The sequence below is a fragment of the Urocitellus parryii genome, chromosome 1, assembly GCF_045843805.1.
Source record: "Urocitellus parryii isolate mUroPar1 chromosome 1, mUroPar1.hap1, whole genome shotgun sequence".
Classification (NCBI taxonomy): Eukaryota; Metazoa; Chordata; class Mammalia; order Rodentia; family Sciuridae; genus Urocitellus; species Urocitellus parryii.
In genome coordinates this window covers 52,107,574-52,129,966 of record NC_135531.1, presented here as the reverse complement: position 1 = coordinate 52,129,966, position 22,393 = coordinate 52,107,574, and the positions used below count along the sequence as shown (strand labels likewise).

At 36.3% G+C, this 22,393-nt stretch overlaps 1 protein-coding gene across 1 annotated transcript in view; it reads right to left on the bottom strand.

The window, feature by feature from the left end:
- The window catches only part of Nln (neurolysin), a 101,595-nt gene that overhangs the window by 30,402 nt on the left and 48,800 nt on the right, over window positions 1-22,393 (bottom strand). The window contains exons 4-8 of the mRNA XM_077800350.1: window positions 16,204-16,311; window positions 13,633-13,735; window positions 12,821-12,981; window positions 8,317-8,452; window positions 5,364-5,730 (exon numbers count right to left, since the gene is read on the bottom strand). Coding sequence (XP_077656476.1) covers window positions 5,364-5,730; window positions 8,317-8,452; window positions 12,821-12,981; window positions 13,633-13,735; window positions 16,204-16,311 — 875 coding nt within the window. The remainder of the gene's footprint in view (window positions 1-5,363; window positions 5,731-8,316; window positions 8,453-12,820; window positions 12,982-13,632; window positions 13,736-16,203; window positions 16,312-22,393) is intronic.

Here is a 22,393-nt window from a genome sequence, read left to right as displayed (position 1 = left end):
GCTACCGCTTGAGCCACATCCCCAGCCCCCTCAAGAGTTTTCTAAAATTAATGACACCAAACCACAGGTAGAAGAAACTCAAAGAAGGATAAAGCACACTACCATAAATATATTGAAGCTGCTAAAAAATGAGTGGTTAACAGAGGCTCTTACCTGCTGTACCACTGGTGTTAGGGATTGAAACCCAGGCCTCATGCATGCAAGGCAAACACTCTACCATAGAGCCACATCTCCAGCTATAACAGGGCATCTTGAAGGCAGTCAAAAGAAAAAAGCATAGTATGTACAGAGGGACAAGAATCACAACAGACTTCTTATTTGAAACTATACAAGTCACAAGACAGCAGAGTAACGTCTTTAAAGGACTGAAAGAAAACACCTGTATAAGGGGCTCGGGTTGTGGCTCAGTGGTAGAGCACTTGCCTCACACCTGTGAAGTGCTGGATTCAATGCTCAGCACCACATAAAAATAAATAAACAAAATAAAGTATTGTGTCCAACTAAAAAAACACAACTGTATAAAAAATCTTCTAGAAAAATAAAGACTTTTCAGACAGACAAAAATTTAAAACACTAGTGTCAATACGCTTGAATGATTAGACCTTTTTTAAAAAAATTTTAATAGTTTCTTTTCCTTTTTTTATACCTCTACTTTATTTATTATTTTTATGTGGTACTGATGACCGAACCCCAGTGCCTCACATGTGCTAGGCGAGCACTCTATTGCTGAGCCCCAGCCCCAGCCCCCGCTCTTTTAAAAAGAAGGATAAAAGGTTTATTTTGGGTCATAGTTTCAGACCATGGTTGCTTGATGAGGCTTTATAAACATTATTTATTTATTTATTTTTGTTACTGAGGATTGAATTATTTTACTAATGAGCACATCCCAGAACTTTTAAAATATTGACACAGGGTCTTGCTAAGTTGCTGAGTTGGACTTGAACTTGCAATCTTCCTACCATAGTTTTCTGGGTGACTGGGATTAAGGCATGCACTACCATGCTCAGCTCTGAACTGGAAGACATTTTAAAGGAAGTTCTTCAAACAGAGGGGATAAGTTGCTAGTCGAAAACTTGGATCTACAAAGAAATGAAAAGTTTTAAAATGGAATAGATGAAGATACATGTAAAATGTATTTATTTTTAGTTTCTCTGAATAATAAATGAGTACTTAAAGCAATAACATTAGGAATGTGTTGGGTGTTTATGTAAAAGTACTGTGTAGGCCAACAATGGCATAAATGAGAAGGAGAAATTGGGAATATATCCTTAAGTTCCTTGTATTCCCTGTCAGGTGTAGTACAATGTTACTTGAAGACAATTCCCAATTAATCAAAGATGTATATAATAAACCCTACGGTAGCCATTAACAAAATTTTTAAAAGAGATATAAATAATATACCAATTGTGTAAATAAAACTAAACCATAAAAAATCCTTAACTTGGGCTGTGGCTGTGACTCAGTGGTAGCACCCTTGCCTGGCATGTGTGAAGCACGGGGTTTGATTCTTAGTACCATATATAAATAAATAAAATAAAGGTCTATCAACATCTAAAAAAATATTAAAATAAAAGTCCTTAACTAACCCCCAAAAGGCAAAAAAGTGAGGAAAAACTACAGATGGAGGCTGGAAATATCATTTGGACAGCACTCAAGAAGCCCTGGGTTTAATCCCTCTCTGACCACACAATAGTAAAATAAAGTACTGATGGAACATGTAGAAACAACTGTAAAAGTTGGGCGACATGGTACACACCTGTAATCCCAGTGACTTGGGAGGCTGAGGCAGGAGAGCACAAGTTTAAAACAAGCCTCAACAACTTAGCAAGGCCCTCTCTCAAAATAAAAAGGGATGGGGATGTAGTTTATAGCTCGAGGCAGAGCACCCCTGTGTTCAATCTTCAGTACCACACACACACAAATAGGGCATAATATTATCATATCAATAATTATATTAAATGTGAATATTCTAAGCATGCAACATAAATGCAATTGGTATAAGCACTAATTAAAAGAGATGATCCAAGAGGATTAAAAAACAGCAAGCTCAGGGAGAACGGTGGTGCAGACCTGTAATCCAAACTACTTGGGAGTCTGTGGCAGAAGCATCTCAAGTTTGAGGCCAGGCTGGGCAAACTTAAGTTTATCTCAAAATTTAAAAAGATCATGTAAATTGAAGGGAAATCGGTAGAGTAGAGGAAAGGGAACAAAGGGGTGGGGGAAGAGGGAAAGGAGAAATGCTGGAGAATTATACTGGCCAAATTATATTGTTATACAGTGTGCATGTACAAACATGTAACAACAAATCCCGCCATTATATATAACTATAATGCACCAATTAAAAAATATGAAAAAAAGGAAGGATGGAGGTATATCTCAGTGGTAGAGAGCTTGCCTCGCATGAGAAAGGCCCTGGGTTCAATCCTCAGCACCCCCCCCCCCCCCCACACACACACAAAACAAGCTCCAACTACATATTATCTATATGAGAGGCCTACTTTAAGTAAAAAGTAGACATTTGAACAAGGAATATTAGTCAAGACAACAAGGGACAATATGTAATGATAAAGGAATGAAATCCTAAAAAGTTATAACAATCCTAAAAAAAAGTTTTAAAATACATGAAGCAAAAACTGATAGAACTGAAGAAGAAATAGACAAATCTGCAAAGAAAGAGACTTCCTCTTTCTCTCAGTAATAGAACAGGCACACCAAATTTAAAAAAAAATCAGTGAGGATGAAGATCTTAACAACACTATTGATAAATTTTATCTAGTTGATATTTATAGATCATTCCACCGACAAATACCAAAATAAACATTCTTTTCAAGTGCACATGAAACATTCACCAAGATTGGTCATAAGATAAATCACAGGAGTTTAAAAGAACTGAATAGATACAAAGTATATCTTCCAATCAAAAAACAAAACAAAACAAAACAAACAAACCCTAGCTAGAAATAAAGGGAAAGATCTTTAGAAAAATCTCCAATACATAGAACTTAAAGCATACATGTTTATGTTAATGCGTGGGTCAAAGAGAAAAATCACAAGAGATTGTAGAACATACTTTTTTTTTTTTTTGGAATGAAAATAAGAGTACAATACACCAAACTGTGTGGGACACAACTTAAAAGTATTGTTGGAACAAACTTTATTACTTATATTAAATGCTTATATAAAAATAGAACTCTGTCAAGGCTGAGCTAGGAGCAAATAGGACACCAGAAGAGAAGGAAGGCAGAGGGAGACAGAACCTATGGACATATACACCAGAAACTGTGCATTGAATTTGTTAAAATTTTCAGCCAGCTCAGCCTCTGTGTATTCAGTGGCCCGATCAGTGTTCCTGCAAAGATTTTATGTCATGATTTAGAAATGTATAAATAAGCAAATAGAATTTAAAAATCTTTTTAAATGGGAAAATTACAGAATATGGGAACCCTTATTCTGCTAGTTTTATACCTCCTGCTGTATTGTGAAACAATGTATATACCTGGTTTGAGAATGAAATGGGTGTTACTGCAATGGAGAGATAATGGTGAGTAATTTTTCCCAAAAATCTTTGAAGAATTTTTAAAACTTTAGCTTGAAATCAGTGATATTTTGAGGAATTTTAATCTTTCTTTTTAAAAAATATGGATTTATTTAATTTCAAATGTTTCCTTATTCCAAGATAAGGCCTTTCCTAATTTTATTTATAAAATTATGCTGACTAATAAAAGTCTTTACCTGGTGATCTTATGTTGAAATAACCATCAGGTTTTTTTGTGTTTGTTTTGTTTGAGAATCTCAGTATTGATGAATAAAAACAGAAATGTGATTTTTTTTTTTTAAAGAGAGAGTGAGAGAGGAGAGAGAGAGAGAGAGAATTTTAATATTTATTTTTTAGTTCTCGGCGGACACAACATCTTTGTTTGTATGTGGTGCTGAGGATCGAACCCGGGCCGCACGCATGCCAGGTGAACGCGCTACCGCTTGAGCCACATCCCCAGCCCCCAGAAATGTGATTTAAAGAAAGAAACAAATAGTCTTTTAAAAACTTATTCCCACTATCTTTTTTTTTTTTTGGACTGACAAATGAAACAAGTTAATTTTTCTCACTGTTATTAAGGGAGAATGTAAGGGGACAGGAAATAAATATTAATATGGTCACTACCCTCACCAAAGATTACTCTCTGGTATCGATACTAAAGTGCTGGTAGCAGTGACCAGATTTCTCAGAACAAAAGAAACTAATTCTGTCTCAGAGAGACAGCAGGATGAGGTAGCAAGAATTATTATACTGACACTGGAGAGATTATTGGGATAGTGATAGGAGATTCCAATGTTGGAGGTTTACCACTCAAAGAATTCTTCACTTAAAACTGTATTTGGACACTTTTTAATTAAAAGTAGACAGTTGACATGGTTTTATTTTTAGGTCACATCATGAGTGAAAGTAAATCCATAAAGCTCTGGGATAATCTAGATGCAAAAGGACACCTCTGCTTGTCAACTGGATGGCACAGGTACCCAGCCCCAGTCAGTCAGTGGACTACAAATTTATATGTTAGTGAACTAGAGGGATGCTACAATTTCCTTTGGTCTATTTAGTAAAATGAATTAGTAATTGTGACAGGTTGGCTTTGTTTTATAAATTCATCTAGGGAGAAAGAGATCTAAAACCTTTGTGTCTGACAGAAGATCGTGGAGTCCATTTGCCATATGTTAAAAAAATGATGATAATGTTTTACATTCTTATCACAGATTGACAGCTGGGCTGGGCAATTTGCATATGTAGTCTTTAATGCACAAACAACTCTGTAAAGGGATTATCAGTTCTCTACTAGAAGCAAAGTGTCAATGAGTTTATGTCATTCAAGCATTCAAACTCAAGTTTAATTGACTACAAAGATTTTGCTATTCCTCCTATTTTTGTGCTGCCTCCTAGCCAGACTGAAGGGAGTGGTCATATATTTAAGAGGATTGGTAGACAGATTACCCAAATAATACAACATCTTTAGAGTCAATTTTAAATTCAACAAATGCAGTGCACACAATAGATGATGATAGCCCCCAGTGTATGTAAAAGCTCTTGTCATATGCTGGGAAGTCTTCCAAATGCTTTGGAGGTAAATAATCAACTTGATTTTTATAATAACCCTACAAAGCAGATGCCACAAGGATTCTCATTTTATCGGATTCTATAATATAAGTAAGAAAACTAAAGCACAGAAAAATTAAGTTACTTGCCCAGTAAGTGATGAAAACCCACATTTTTAACACCTCCACTAAGAATCACTCATGGGAAATGTGGAAGAAGGAGTCTTAAACTGAGTAGTAGCTGAATCCCTAAATTCCAGCAATATGATCCTCAGTACCTTGGATACAGGTCCAAGTAGAACTGTCCCAACACTTCTCCGGTAGCTTTATCCTTCACAGTGTAAAGTGTAACACTTTTATTCCAAACATGAGCATCTGTCACTTGCTCAAAGGAAAGTCCCAACAACTCCTGGTAGATGTTCAGCAAGCCTTCAGTGACCACCTCGATGGGGAAGTACTCCTTGAGGGACTCTTGGTCTATGGAGTATTTGAGTTCTTCTGTCTGAGTCATGTAGTAGTGTAGATCCCAGGCATTGATTTTTCCATCATATTCAAAACCTCTCTCTTTACATTCTTTTTTCTTCAAATTCAAAATAAACTCTCTTTCTGCCTCACCCAAGGGTTTTAATTTATGGCTTAAGTCATCTGTGAAGGAATGGGAAAAGTTAGTGGTCTACTGCTCTCTGGAGCAAGCCCATTCATCCAAACTGCCAATGTGTTAACATGGTGCTAAACATTAGAAATCAGCAAGGAAGGAAGAATGAAAGCTCTATTATGACAGCAGATTTTACTCCTTAGGGTGATTAATGACTCTCCCTTTTCCCTTGAGCACCACCAAAACCTGACCATGACTTCCTGAGAGCACCAAACAAAGGTGAGGTTTACCTCAAAGAACTCTAACTCAAGGATGTAATTCAGGGAGCAAAGTAATAGTGAAACTAAACTCATGTGCACGATTATTCTTCAGTGAGCTTAAGCTTTTAAGAAAGCCAAGGGAAACAAACCAGATGTGACCTGTGGTCAGTATTATCTAGAAATTGCTCAACATATCTGACAGCCACAGGTTTAGTTTCTCATTGCCCAGTCCTATGAAGGAGGACGATTTGGATAGAGCAATTCTACATTTTAGATGGAGAAACTTCTGGGCACCATGTTTTATTTACTATCTTCAACTGTTAACTACTTGTTTTTTATTTGGCTGAATGAGTATGTGCTTCTGTATTTATTTTTCACAGTTTGTTACATATGTTAAGATAAAAGTATGCTTGGTTTTGCGAGGGACATGGGAGTTTAGAGGTTGCCCCATGCTGTGAGATGGAGGCAGTAGTCTGAGAAATGCCGTGAAGAAAAAGGAGGACACTCAGGGAGGATACAAAGAGATATAGTTTTGATTAGGCCTGTTAAGTTTTAGATCTGAAATGTTGCCCAAAGGCTATGTGCTAAAGGCTTGTTTGCCAGCCTATAGTCCTATAAGGAGGTGGCACAACCTTTAGGGAGTGGGGCCTAATTGGAGGAAGTAGGTCATGGGAGAAGGCTTTTGAAGGATATATTTTGTACCTAGCCCCTCCCTCTTATGTGTTCTCTTATGTGCTCATTCTCTCTGCCCCCCAACCCTTCCTTTCTTTCTGGCTGCCATAAGGTAAGCAGCTTTGTGCCACCTTTCACCATGATGCTCTTCCTTCCTTAAGTTGATTTTCTCAGGTATTTTGTCACAGTGACAGAAAGCTAACTAACACAGCTTGTGACAGAATATATAAATGCAGGCAGCAACAGGACAATTCACTTGAGAATAAGCCAATTTCAAATTAGAGGGAAAACAACCTTAAAGGAATTAAGTTAATCAGATGTGTGAAGGAGAATTTCAGCATATGTAGTCACCACTAAAGGAAACCTCAACAAACCTGTTAAGTCCTTGAACCATCCTCTTGTATAACATGCACTGGACTGTATGGCAATTACCTGCTCACATCCCTGTTACGTCCACTAGGTAGAAAAACCATCGAAGCAAGGACTTGTCATATGCCTTTCTATAATCCTACCACTTAGTATGATAATAATCTGTCATGCCCAATACTAGGTAATTATTTCATAAATGTCTCCCCAATTAATAAACTATAAAATAATAAATATCATTTGTGGAATACATAATTCATATATGACGGATTTTAACACATATATGGCTGATTTTAACACATCATTCTCCAACCTATTAATAAAAGGATTTCAAAACAACAATTATTCAATAACATTCCAATAATTTGGAATGTTATTGAAGGTGAATAAAGTTTGAAGGGGTTAGTGGGGAAAGTACAAAAGAAATCATACTATGGTTAATTCAGATTAGAGATATAATAACAAAAAATAATAATATCTTTATTGTGTCTGAATTATTCAACCATTTTCACTAAGATGAAAGAGAAAATAATGATGGTTGGAATGGGGACACTAAGACTGAGAGGATAGGTAAGTGAGAGAGTTCCAGAGACTAAATGTCATGGACATAAGAGCCATGATTTGTATAAGCTTTATGAAAAAATGACTTAAAATGAATGTGAATATAGCTTTTAGATAATAGTTTTGATGTATATTATTTTATATTACCTTCATACATTGACAAATGGTTTCTGGAGCATAAAATGTTTGCTTTTTAAAATATATGTTGTTTTGGGGCTGGGGATTGTGGCTCAGTGGTAGAGCGCTCGCCTAGCACGTTCGAGGCCCTGGATTCGATCCTCAGCACCACATAAAAAATAAAAGATATTGTGTCCAACTACAACTAAAAAATAAATATTTAACAAAAATATGTGTTGTTTCCATTTATATCATATCTGTCAGCTTATTTCTTGCAAATTCATAAGTAGCCAAACTGTAACTACTAAATACCTAGTGGCAGTGAATAAATGCAATGGGCTAACACTGTTTAGATGTCATGTGAGGAATCAGTATAAAAATCTCAAACAACATGCAAGATAGAATGAAGAATAATAGTAATGTCATAATAATAATAGTAATGTCATAGTAACCATGAGAAGCCCCTAGAATAAGTACACTATCTAATAGAAGAGGTGTTCAATGAATTTCTCTTGATTGAATGAAAACCTGGATATCCTCAAAGAAATATTTGATTCGAGACCTTAAGTTGACATGATATAGCAAAAAATCATGGAAAAAAAAAAGAAATGGAAACCATATAACTTTTTTTTTTTTTTTTAAAGAAGAAAAAGAACTGACCGAGAAAGGTTGTCACATGGCTTGTACTCTTGGCAGTATTCATTTCAAGGACAAAGTCAGCATGTGTATTGTAGCCAAGTAGCTTGGCCACTTGGGCCCTCAGTGGCAGTAGCTGCTGCAGAATGATGGTGTTTTCCTAGGAATAAACAACAGCAAAACCAAAAGATAATAAGTGAACCCAAGCACTAAAAGAACAGTTGTTATATTTTGAGGTTTGTAAAACTGTCAAATGTTTTTAAGCCATTACTGTGGTAAAATATAAAAAGCATAAAAATTTGCCATTTTAACTACAGATGCATTAGTATGACTACTGTATGTATAGCATGTGGCATTAAAGTATAGATATATGAGTATACATGTATATGTACATATGTATGTGTGTGTGTGTGTGTGTGTGTGTGTGTGTGTATATATATATATATATATATATATATATATATATTCAAGGATGTAAAGAAATTGGAACCCTTGTGCATTGCTGATGAGGACATAAAGTGGTACAGCTGCTGTGGAAAATTATATTCTTCATAAAATCAAACAAAATTACCATATGATCCACAATTTCACTTCTGAATATATATTATACAAAAGAATTGAAAGCAGAGACTCAAAGAGATATTTCTACACACATTTATAGCAGCATCATTTACAATAGCCAAAAATGGAAGCATTTCAAGTGTCCACTGACAGATGAATACAAGAACAAAATGTGGCATTTAACACAATGGAATACAATTCAGTCTTAGGAGGACACACTACAACATGGATGAACCTTTAAGATATTATGGTAAGTGAAATATGCCACTCACAAAAAGATACATGATATCATTTATATGAGGTTCCAGAGCAAATTCATAGACACCGAAAGCAGAATGGTTGTTGTCAGCATCCGGGGTCAGAGGAGAAAGGGGAGGAGTGTTTAATGAACACAGAGTTTCAGTTAGGGAGCACAGAAAAGTTCTGTGGATGGATGATAATGTAAACACAGTTAATGTAACATGCTATGATCTGAATGTTCCCGTAAAATTTATATGTTGAAAATCTGTATTGTGATATTTGTGGTATTTTGTCATAGCAGTACAAACAGACTAACACACCATAGAACTCAATATTTAAAAATGTTTCAGGGATTTTTCCCCCCAAGTAGATATTACAAATACTTTCTATATTTTAATTCTCTTAGAAATGTATTGATTTTTTAATAATAAAAGGAAAAGTAAATTCTCCTAGAAGTAAATAAATGTCATAAGAAAACCAATTCTAAAAATCAAATCAGCAAATTATTTATGGACTAATTTCTAGGAAGACCTGAGGTCAGATTACCTGGATTCAAAATTTGGCTCCACCACTTACTAGCTGTTTGACCTTGCGCAAATCCTTTGACCTTTCTGAGGCTCAGCTCTCTCACCTTTCACTTTTTTCAACTCATTATAGGGTGAACGTGAAGATTCAAATAAGAATATATGTAAAGTACTTAGAAAAATGTCTGACATAAGAGCAAACCCTATATAAGAGCAAACCCTATATAATTACCTGTTAATAGTATTTTAGAATCTGGAAGCATGGATAAGAGATGTACACATACTATAATTCTAGTTTGAATTATACTAGTTTGAATTCTTCTTTCATCTTTTTAATTTCCCCAGATCTTTTCTTCAGATTGCCAAATTTCTTCCAACACCTATTCTCTCATTCTTCCTTTTATTAACAGTTTTTGATAAACACATGGTTACCCAGCTATCCATCCTAAATCTACTTGTGGCCATGCAAAACTTAATAGGACAATGGAATGTAAATGAGATGATGAGTGAAATTTCTAGGTTATCTTTCTCTCTTGTTTTTTTAGTACCGAGGAGTGAACCCAGGGGTACTTAATCACTGAGCCACATCCTCAGCCCTTTTTATTTTTTATTTTGAGACAGGATCTTGCTAAGTTGCTGAGGGCTTCACTAAGTTGCTGAGGCTGGCTTTGAACTTGCCATCCTCCTGCCTCAGCCTCTTGAGTCACTGGGATTATAGGCATGTACCATCATGCCCAGGTGGGTCATCTCTTTATAAATGCTTGCCTTGCTAGTTGTGAAAGGAAGGTAACAATGACTTCAGAAGTCACATACTGAGGATGGCAGTGCGTTACAAAGAAATAAACCTTTAAAAAATTGTGGCAAATATATAACGTAAAACATACTATATGTAGGATGTATACTCTCTATATTACATATGTTATATTATAAATAAATAAATAAATATATATATATTTCCAGTACTGAGAATTGAACCCAGGATTGCTTTACAACTTAGCTACATTCCCAACCCTTCTTATTTTTTATTTTGAAATAGGGTCTCACTAAGTTGTAAAGGCTGGCCTTGAACTCGTTTTTAAACCATTACTGTGGTAAAATATAAAAAGCATAAAAATTTGCCATTTTAACTACAGATGCATTGTAGTTAAAAGCATTCCTGCTTCCCTAGCTACTGGTATTACAAGCATGCACCACCACTCCTGGCTGTACTTTAACCATTTTTTAAGTGTTCAATTTCCAATTTAGTGGCATTAATTATATTTATTTATCTGAAACAGAAATGCTATAACCATTAACAAAAACTGCTCAGGGTTGCTTCTATATTCCCTGGTAACCTCTAATCTACTTTCTGAAAAGAAACAACTTTGATCTTATTTGGGTCACTATGATTTTGATTGACTTCTGTAAAGTTGCTCATCTTGTACCTTGACATACAGAGACTAGTGGCAGAAACAGGATGCTGTTATAACAAAATGAAAAAATGTACCAGAATGGAAGTGAGGGTGTAGGCTTCTTCATTCACCAGGCTGGGAAGCTAGTGGTTCTTATTATATCACAAAGAACATTTGTTAAAACTGTTGTTTGCTATAACGTAGAAGCAAGCCATGCACCTACTAAGTCTTAGCTCCAAATAAACAGTTTGGGAAAACTAACAATGTTGGCATATTTGTTGGTATACGCTGCTTTTGAAAGGATCAGATGAGAGAGGTGAGCTCATGTGAGTATTGACCAATTTACAAAAATAAAAGGAAAAGAATTTTGCTAAGGAAGGTTCTGTGGTGGTCTATAATATGGGTTTCAGATGGCTAGAAAAGCCAGTTGCTCTGTTTCTAACATCAGGAGGAAATAATGTCACTTGGAGTGACTGAATTGCAGAGATTAGTTTGAGAATACTGCCTTCCTTCTTAAGCCTGCTTTTCGAAAGGCTCCAAAGCAGACTCCATTAAACTGAAGGAGAAGGATGGACAAAATACACAAGTCAGCATGTAAGATCTGGCAGGAATTATGGTCAAAAGCAATATTTGGTATAGTTATTATGGAAGAAAACAGATGAGAAACTTAAGTTTCTGAAGGAATTTTATTACCAAGATGATATAAGGCCTGGCCTAGTCGTGTGGTTATTTGACTAATAAAGGAACCCTAACTCTTTAAACTGGCACTAGCATACATTTCATACTGGAACTAGCAGTACCCCAAGATATGGTCATGGAAGATAATAGTCACGAAAGAACGCTCTGCAGGCAAAATCTGAGACCATAGAGTACCACTGATAAAAGAATACTCGGAGAAGGCAGACCCAAATAAATCCAAGGAACTTCACCAGAGCATGGAATCCTAATTTCTGCCAAACAGTGTTTTGAAAACTGCTGTGTCTGCTGTTTCTCATTCTTTCCTTTTCCAAATGGGAGGGCTGTTTTTATTTATTTGTTTGTTTGTTTATTTATTTATAGCAGGGGTGAGGTGGATGATAAAATGTCTAACTTTCATAGACTGCTAGATCATGAGAAGCTATCTCTAGGAAGAACTATATGTCCCACAGAGATCTTGATCTTCGAGCTCAAGGCAATAACTGGATGGGAACTGACAATTGGTTCTATGAAAAAAAAGGGTGTTCAGGGTTACTCAAGTAGCTAGAGAAACAGACAATGGTGGAATATGCTAGTTGGCTAAGAATCCATTTCTACTTCCTTTTAATAATAAAACCCTCTAAGCTGAGCAAATGTTTGTCAACAAAAGATTACATCTCAGCTTCCTTTGGATCTAGATACAGCTACAGGATGAAATGTGAATTAATGGGATGTGAATGGAGTTGATGTCAGTTGCTTCTAGGTCCTGGCCTGTACTGTCTTTCTCCCACCTTCTCAACAGGCTGGGGAAAAATCATTTTCAGGAATGATGTTGGAAGTCAATTGTTATAGAAGGAGAGATACCTTACCGGCCTTGTACTGCTGACTTGGGAAAGGAATACAACTTCTAGTTTATGACACCCATTCTATTTTTATCAGAACAATTTAGTCTATGGTCATACAAAGCAGGCTCCGCTGAGCCAAACCTAAAGGTCTTATAGTCCTGGGGAATTAGAAGGTGCGATACATACACAAATAGGAATATTGCCGCTGAGCTGAATTCAATATTGGTAAACAAAGCAAACCTCTTCCTTAAAATCTTCTATTAAAAACAAAAGAAAGACAAATGTATAATACCTCTTTGCATCTCGTATTAAAAGCCATTTCCATCTTCCTTCTGGTTTCGGGGACACAACATTTCTTCATGACAGGAAAATAGTGTGGATATTTTAAGGTAATTTTATACTTGTCATCACCTGTCTTTTCTAAACTGTCAATGAAATCATCAGGAAGAGCACCTGCAAAAAATCATTTTCTCATACATCACTTTTTCCACTCATTACTAGTTTATTTAGCATTGGCATGGTGCCTCTAAGTAGCTCTAGGAATTTGGTGGAGTAATTGAAATTCAAGTAAAATATGATAATCCCTAAATTATAATTTTGATTTTGTTGGAATGGGAGTGGTGGTGAGAGGCCAGGTGGCTCAGGAGATGGTAATTCAAACTATGAATAGGCTTCAGTGCACTTGAACAGATGGCATTTTCATGAAGAGTAGAAAAAATTAAGCCAAGGAAGACCCAGAACAGAATAAGAGATTAGTTTAAGTGACAATGCAGGGGACACTGCAAGGTAGAAAAAAAGTTCAAGGCTCTGAAGGCTATTAAATACCAGCATAAGTTACTAAAAAAGATTATGGGGAAAAATTATGAAATCTCCTCTGGACTGTCTCTAGAAATAGTTTACATTCTTATTAGCCTAAAGCCTAATTTTGGCTGCTTCAGTTGTTGTTTCTGTAGGAGGAATGATGGGGATAGGAATTGCATGATTTTTTAAAAGAATATTTTGAACTCTGATTTAAGTTTTCTGTCTGGAAAGCACGGCAATCTGTGAGGTGATATTGTTTGCCTAAGTTAAATACTTTGATCTAGAAAAATAACAGAATTTTACCAAGTTCAGCCTTGGAAAATACCAGGAAGGTATCATCCTCATTGAGATTTTTGTTAAAGTCAATACATAGCTCACTCATTTTTTTCTTCATCGATTTGATTTCCTGAAATATAGAAAAATATATATAACATTAACAGTAAAAAGAAACCTTCATTTTTTATCTTCATTGGTTAAATAAGTTTCACTCTTATATGCAGACTGGATTTGGTACCCAACCCTCAGGAAGTACTTTGAGATGTGCTTGGGAAAGCAGGTGCTGGCAGTCTTCTCCCTTATGCCTGTGGATGCAAGAAAGGCAAGTTTCGTGGTGCATTATAAATTAATTATAAATTTGAAGAACTAAACAGATTAATAATTATAATAAGAGTATGTAAAAGTTATAATAAATGTAGTATCTGGTACATTGTGCACACACAATAAATAGATGTTTGATGAATTAATAAATCTAGTAGCCCATCACCAATAAGCATATTTCTAATCTTTTCCAATTCCAATCTTTTAATTTAGTAATCTGGATCTGGTGCTGAAGCAAACCAAGAGAAAAATACTAAGTAATTAATTCTAAGGTTGCTTTGGAAGAAAGGTAATATCTTAGTTTTACAAAGTATTTGCTAACAAAGGTGATTTATGAACCTTAACATTTGCATCAGAAGTATTAGGTGGGAGATCAATAAGCAGGAAAACACAAGGAAAACTGTATTAATCTGTCCTATTCTTCTAACAATGCTATATCAACTGGGAACCTGTTAGAAATGAAGTTTCCTGAGAACCTATGTTAAACCTACTGAAATGCCAACTCTTGAGAGTGGGGTGCTATAACCAGACTTTCAACAAGCCCCACAAGTAATTTCAGTGCACTTTAACTTTGAGACTACTGCCTTAACACATATTGTTCACTGCTTTTCTTAGGATACTTTGTCTTTCCAATTTCCCTTCCATCACTCCTCCTTTGATCCTATGTGAAGTTCCAGGGGTGTATCCTCTACAAAGTTGAAGAAACTACTCTATCTTCCTTGTGGTGACTTGTTCAAATAACCCAAGCTTGGCATTCCTCTGACTAACATTTGCAGAAAAGTATTAGGTTGGAGATGCAAGGAAGTAATAAGCAATCTATAACAAAAATTTTTTTATTAATGTGTCCCATTCTTTTGACAATGCTAGATAATGAAATTTACTTAAACTACACTGGTTCTCAAACTGTGGTGTTGATGAGAAGCATCAATGTCTGATGGGGGATTGAGGATTAGGTCCAAGATCCACTGTGGGTCACAAAGACACAAAGGGAAGTTTGATAGGAGCTTCCCAATGTCCTTCTGGATGGGGGAGTTTTCAGCTACTTTAGTAATAAAAGGAAGTCAGCCTTTGGATAACACTAATACTAAAGAAGACAGAATAGAGGTAAGAAAAATCAGGAGGGGGCTGGGGATGTGGCTCAAGCGGTAGCACGCTCGCCTGGCATGCGTGCGGCCCGGGTTCGATCCTCAGCACCACATACCAACAAAGATGTTGTGTCCGCCGAGAACTAAAAAAAAAAAAATAAATATTAAAAATTCTCTCTCTCTCTCTCTCTCTCCTCTCTCACTCAAAAAAAAAAAAAAAAAAAAAAAGAAAAAAAGAAAAAAAAAGAAAGAAAAATCAGGAGGCACCACTGGTCATCTAGATTCAAATAGACCGTGAAGCCCATTTACCTCTGCATCTTCCAGTTACACAAATGACTAAATATCATCTATTTTTTAAAAGGGGATTTTGTTAGCTACAACTAAACACATTGTACCCTTATAGTTTTCCTACTATAGAACTGAAGGATTGGCCAGGAAGGCAAAGGGTCAGACAAGCAGATCAAGTGCCTTTCTCCTCTAATGAGGATGAAGATGACATAAGGTGATCAAAGGGCATTGAGGTGGCAGAAGGGTACATGTCTCAGTGGTGCCTTTATTTATATCTATCATGATGACATTTGGGCTGGATTTCTTTCAAACTTATTTCCGGGTCTGCTCTCTAGAAGACTGATCTGGAAATAAATATGAATTATATTTCCTGTCTAAGAAGAATGAGGTTAATTCTGCAGCCAAGTTTAGTTCTGAACCTAGAAGGATTGGCCTTAGACAAAATAAAATTTTGAGAAGCACTTTCCAGCAGCTAATCTCTCTTTATAAAAGGAGCATATATCAATCATAGTATGCTCCATTCCAAAGTGCTGGTTTTAAAACTCTCCATCAATAGAGTTTATTACCAGTGCTCTATCTCTGTATGTCCAAGAGAAAGAACATACAAGCCAACTATTAAGATCTCGAACCAACAAAGAATATAAAATAGATCAGGAGAAGTAACCCAACAAACGTAAAACAAATAAAACCTGGATAGAATTTAAAAACAATTATTAGTTGTTTGTCAGTCACCATGAGGTTAACAGGAGTTATAGGATTTAAAACATAGAATACCAAACACATTGTAAATGCATCTGTATTATGGGTTATTTTATTACACTCCAACTTCTTCCCTATTTCCTTATTTCTGTTGTATTTTATTTATTCATTTTGTCCCCAGTAAGAAAAAGAAACATAAACTCACATTTTGTACTTGTTCTGGAAGATGGAGTCCGTTCCTTTTTCCCATTTTAACTGACTTTTCCAAGTATCGTCTGGCTTCAGGCTTTATCTTTTCCAAATCACAAGTTTCCTGAAATTAATAAGTGTGACAACCATTTCTGTTGCAAGTGCATGGGTAAATTATAAACTATGATGCCAAAGCAAATTTATTCATCATCTCTGTTGAGCTGTGAAGCACCTAGGTGATTATAAGGCAGGCTCTTTTAAAAACATAATTTCTTTTATGCTTCAGTGAGCTTCTGCTCATTTAAAACAGAAAAATTAAATAAATATAAAGCTAACCAGAATTTTGTTGCCTTGCCTCAGAATCAAGAGTGCCCTTACCACTGGAAGATGCGATAATAGAAGTATTTGCATAATCTCATTCTGAGCATTCTTTATGACTGAGTAGTCCTATTTAAAAAAAAAACACTTCTTATCACAAATCATCTGGATTTAATTTTCTATCATTTGCTAACCTGGTTCTACTTGAAAGGCAGGAATAGAAAAAATGGAACAAATGCAGAGTAGAACTCTTTTGCCAAAATACCAAACAAGGACAGCTGGATAAAACCCCAGTAAAAGGCTTCCAATACCTCACAAATGCTTTCCTGTCACTTGGCAAGAGAGATCAAGGGACCACAGCAAGCTGCATATGAACAAGTGTCTAGTGAAAATGAGTCAGCACTGCATAGAGAGGGGGAAAGCTGCTGGTGAATTTAAATCTCTATGCAGCAACACAACACTCACCCAAAGAACAAAGGGCCCTGGAGGAGAATGGAAAATTCCCCCAGCTACAGACAGGTAATAAAAAGATCATGTTTCTCCAAAATAGGTGGCAGAACACTCATGGCACATCTGGATGACTGGTCAGTTAGTGGTCCCTAGTAGGAAATGGACTCCAGACAGATTCAGCAGGTGTAATGGATTCAGTCTGGTTGACAGCCAAAGAGTGCCTTCTGTCACCGGGGCTTTACCGACTTCCCATTGGCTGGATACTCTCTCCATGAAAGACCCGGACTGTTCATCCTTGAGCATTCCTAATTTTCCAGCTAATTAGTCTTTAAAAAGACTGCATTTAGCTTTAGAGGCTGCATTTTAGATTGCTGATGCTAGGGTCCTGCTGCAATAATTACATAATTTTTTAAACATTTTGTTGCAGCAGGTGAATACCGTTGTATTTTAACTGAGGGTACTATTTGAGAGAGCAAACTGTATTTCACTTTGTCCACTAATAAATAATTTATGTTACAGTACTAAAGCACTTACTGTTCATACATTACTCAAAGTTTCCTCTGAGTTTACCCTCAGTGGAGGCAAAGATTAGCTAAGGCTTCTTTTTTTCCATAATAACCTCCTTTTGTGTCCCTTTAGAATTTGTGAGCATGCTGGCATGATTGAAGTTGGAACCCTCCCTAGGTAGTACTGGCATCTACTGAAATCCTAGCAGCACATGTCCGCAATGGGAAGAAACCCAGAATGTCCAGGGAGATACTGGGTTATGGGCTGGCTCCCTCAGGGATGGCCAGCAGTTCAAATCACAGTGTTCATGCGGATGTGATTAACTTGGATTCATCTGGGCTTGCTTTAATAGCGTCAGGAAGTCTGTTCTCAAGTGTGAGGCATGGCAACAGGAGTCTCTAGACGGTACAATACTGTAAGTTGTACAGCTGGGAGAATTCAGGCGGTAGCAATGTGTGTGGAGGAGGAGGAATCCCCAGTGAGAAGGGCCTGGCAAGAGCTAGGCAGGTTGTTAAGGACCCAGGTGAGTAGGTAGAGATGCAGAGCAGAGGGTCAGCCTGTGAGAAGCTGAGGCATGCAGCTGGACACCTACATAGGCATTTGGGCTCCTGGGCCACATTTCACTCTGAGCTTGGGACAAAGGCTCATCACAAAGCCTCACTAGTTGACATAAGCAGACTTCCAACTCCACAACTGTGCTTGATCATGAGGGGCCCTCACAGTGAGTAGGACTAAACTTGCCTGTCTACAGGTAGTGAGGCAGCTATTTCAGGAAGCCTGGAAGTATGCTTAGGATACTCAAAATTCATCGTCTGGATTAAAAGTAAAACTACTTATACTCAAAACAGGTGATTCAGGTACAAACAGGTAGAAGGATATTCTGAGAAAAATCAGCCATGAATTAGGTACAATTAAAATATGACTAATTAGGGGTTGTGGCTCAGTGGTAGAGCCCTTGCCTATCTGTGAGGCACTGGGTTTGATTCTCAGCATGCATATAAATAAATAAATAAATAAATAAATAAATAAATAAATGTTCAGTAATGACTACAAAACATTTAAAAAATATAACTGACTAAAATACTCAAATAAAAATTCACAGAAATCATGCTTAACAAAAATCTGACTCAATTATAACCAGACACAGCTTGCTAGTCATACTGAGGTCTCAGGCAATCTCTGGAGGTTTCTGGAAGGAGTGAGGCAGTTCTAAAATGCACTTCTTAAGCACATTCCTGTTCCAGAGCCCATCATGATAACACTCTTCTTTATGATTTCCAGGCAAGGTCAGAATCCCCCTCAGGGATCTTTTAAGAGGGAACTGAAAACACTTCCAGACTGCTTTGCTGTCTTACTTTCCTTCCTGAACAAGGCTTTCTCCCCTTGAATCTGAACTGGGCCATAGGCTCATGGGGGAGGTTTGTCCAGGGAAAGGTAAAGTTCTCTGCAATACTTTTAAAATTTAAACGATCTGACAGTAAACACCCTTATTTTAACTTCTGTGGTGAGAAGATTTATTTTCCTTTTAACTTCCTCCTGTTTTAAAGAGCTTTTATGTAAATGTGTTAATATGTTCTGCCTGTCCCCCACCTCATAGGTATGCTTACATGCTCATTTTATAGGCAAGAAAATGAGGTTAAATGATCTTCCCAAGATCACACAGCTTTCTCATGGTAAAAATTGAAGAAAGTAAATTGTTTAAATTCTCAGTTTACTATTTTTCCCAGTGTGTCACAGGAATCCATGACCATCCTTGAAGCTTTATCACTTGTTAAAACTTCATAAGAAAAAAATGAGAATTTCCTTCATTTTCCCCAAATCCTTCCTACCTTTGTCTCCCTGACATTGTCCCTCCCCCACCCTTTATTTTTGCAAGATCTTCATATTTCCAGTTTCTAATATACACAGGTAAAGACATTATTTTGGTGGGATTTTTCATACTGTGCTTACTATGTATGCAAAGTAGAAATTATAAAGTTGTTGAAGGAACTCTGAAGATTGAGACTGTACCTTCCTCCGACTATCATTTAAAAATGAATTCACAAACTTTGAAATGGCTAAGGAAATATAAAGATATTGGAATGGGCTATTGGAGCCTATTTCAAAAGATAAAATAGGGAAATAAATTGTTTACTTGTTTTATTTGCAGTTCAGTTTCCTTTTTCTTCTGTCCACCCCCCACCCCAATCCATGATATTTATTGTTAGATTTTTATCCTACCACTGCATTCCTGGACTAGAGGGATGCAGAAAAAGATCCTCCCCCTGACTACTGACTCAATATGCCATCCAGGATTCATGGCTTGCATCACAGCCATAGTCTGAGGACACTGATGTAGGACACCACACTGTAAGAAGACACATTTTATTGGGGGCTAGTTGGATTTTATTCAACATAAATTTACTAAGCTCCTATTGATGTCAGACACTAGGGAAATAAAGCCAAATATTCTTTTTTTTTTTTTTTTTTTTTTTTTTTTGGTGTTGGGGATTGAACTCAGGGCACTTGATCACTGAGCCACATCCCCAGCCCTGTTTTGTATTTTATTTAGAGACAGGGTCTCACTGAGTGTTTAGTGCCTTGCTTTTGCTGAGGCTGGCTTTGAACTCGCAATCCTCCTGCCTCAGTCTCCTGAGCCGCTGGAATTACAGGCATGGACCACCACACCGAATATTCTTGAGGTGCTTTACGTCATAAGAAGGGGTAAAAAAGACCTATTAGGAGATGATGTGAATATCACGTAGGGTAAGAAAAAAAAGATATTAAGTTTGTAGACAAAAATGAGGCACAAAAATGGGGGAACTGGGCCAATGGAGAAGACCATGGTGGTTGATGCTTACATCTGGATCCCTAGGCTTTTAAAGGCCTGACAAAATTACAAGTTTTAGTATATTGATTATGAAGAATGACTACATTTTCAAAACCAAGAAAGTAGGCGGGGAGGAAAGAGGAAAGTGCTAGGGAGTGATATTGGCCAAATTATATTGTCATACTGTGTGCATGTATGAATATGTAACAACAAATCCCATCAGTAATGTTCAACTATAATGTACCAACAAAAAAAACATGGAAGAAAAAAGAAAGAACAAGAAAAGCATGGTAGATAAAAGGAATTAAATTATAAATAAATTTTAGACAGTTTTTCATTTTTTTGGACATAGTTTTAAGGTACTGGCTCTTGTATTTTAATTTGGGACACTGGCCCTCCAGAATTGGTGGAGTAGGAGAGATCACATTCATGCCCCAAGTTGGCCTGGGGGCATATAGTTTAGTGGTAGCACAGCTGCTCAGAATGCCAGAGCCCTGGGTTTAATCTCCAGCACCACAAAAACAACAAAACAATAAAACAAAGAAAGCAAGCATCTATACTTAATCCCATGACCTATTCATCAGCATTAACATTAAAACTTCCCCCTTTAAATCTCTAGTTGGGGGCTGGGGATGTGTCTCAACTGGTAGTGCGCTCGCCTGGAGTGCGTGCGGCCCGGGTTCGATCCTCAGCACCACATACCAACAAAGATGTTGTGTCCGCCGAGAACTAAAAAATAAATATTGGAGAGATTCTCTCTCTCTCTCTCTCTAAAAAAAAAAATAAATAAAAAAATAAAAAATAAATCTCTAGTTGGCCCACAACTCTGAAAAAAGTATAAACAATATTACAAAGGTCATTCTATTTTGCTTGCATAATTCAGCCTTTATTTTACCAAAGAATTCCTCTTATGCATTTATTATTTAGTAGTAAGAAAATATGCCTGGATTGTTTTATCTGAAGACATGTACATTTTCTCACTAATATAGCTAGAAATTCCATGTATGAAACCTTCTTTGATTTTTGCTTTTTTTTTTTTTTTTTAACTTAATGATTGAAAACTCTTTCTGAGATCTGGAAAAATACTAAGACCTATGCCCATAAATGCTGGCTTGACATTTGGCCATTTTCAAGTTAACAGGATAAAGAAATCCTTTTTTTCTTTTTCTTTTGGTGGAATTAAATATTCATTTAGTATGTTAATTGTAATGAAACATTTGATATTCACAGATGAATAAACCTATGTTTATGGAGGGTATAAGAACAAATTAAATACATACTTCCCTTAAGATACAGGATATTAACGATGTTGTTGCATTTACTAATATAACTGGGAATCTATACAAAAGATAAATGTCTTGAATTTTATCATAAACAATTTTCCTGTTTTACCACTCATCTATATATTGTTTAGTTTTGAGCTTTATAAAATGACATCATGCTGGTAGAGTAGAAGAAGAATCAGGGAGGGAGGAAGGATGGGAAAGGGGCGGAAATATGGAATGAATTGAACATTTATATATGCATATAACATTTATATATGTTATATGCATATATAAATGTACCAAAGGAATTTCTTTATGTATATAATAAAAAAATAAATAAATGAGCAAAATAAAAATCAGAGAGTAGAGGAAGAAAAATATGGGGAGAGAGGAAGGGATGGAAAGAAGGAAAACAGGGAATGAAATCAAATTTCTTACATGTATGATTTTATACACACAATGTACCCCACTACTATATATGACTATGATGCTCTTAAAAATATATATACACACACTTATATCTGTGTATATCTGTATATACACATATATGCATGCTATATGCAGCACATTGTAATTTTTTTCTTTCATTGTTACTGAGATTGAGACATATTTATTGTTCCATGGTTGCTAGTTTCTTAATTTCAATGCTATAAAATATTCCACTGCATAAATGTACCACATTTGGTATTTTTTTTGATGGACCTTTATTTTATTCATTTATTAATATGTGGTGATAAGGATTGAACCCAGGGCCACACCTGCAAGGCAAGCACTCTACCACTGAGCTACGGCCCCAGCCCCATGTACCGCATTTGATCGATCCATTTTGTTGTTGATGGAAATCTGGGTTATTTCAG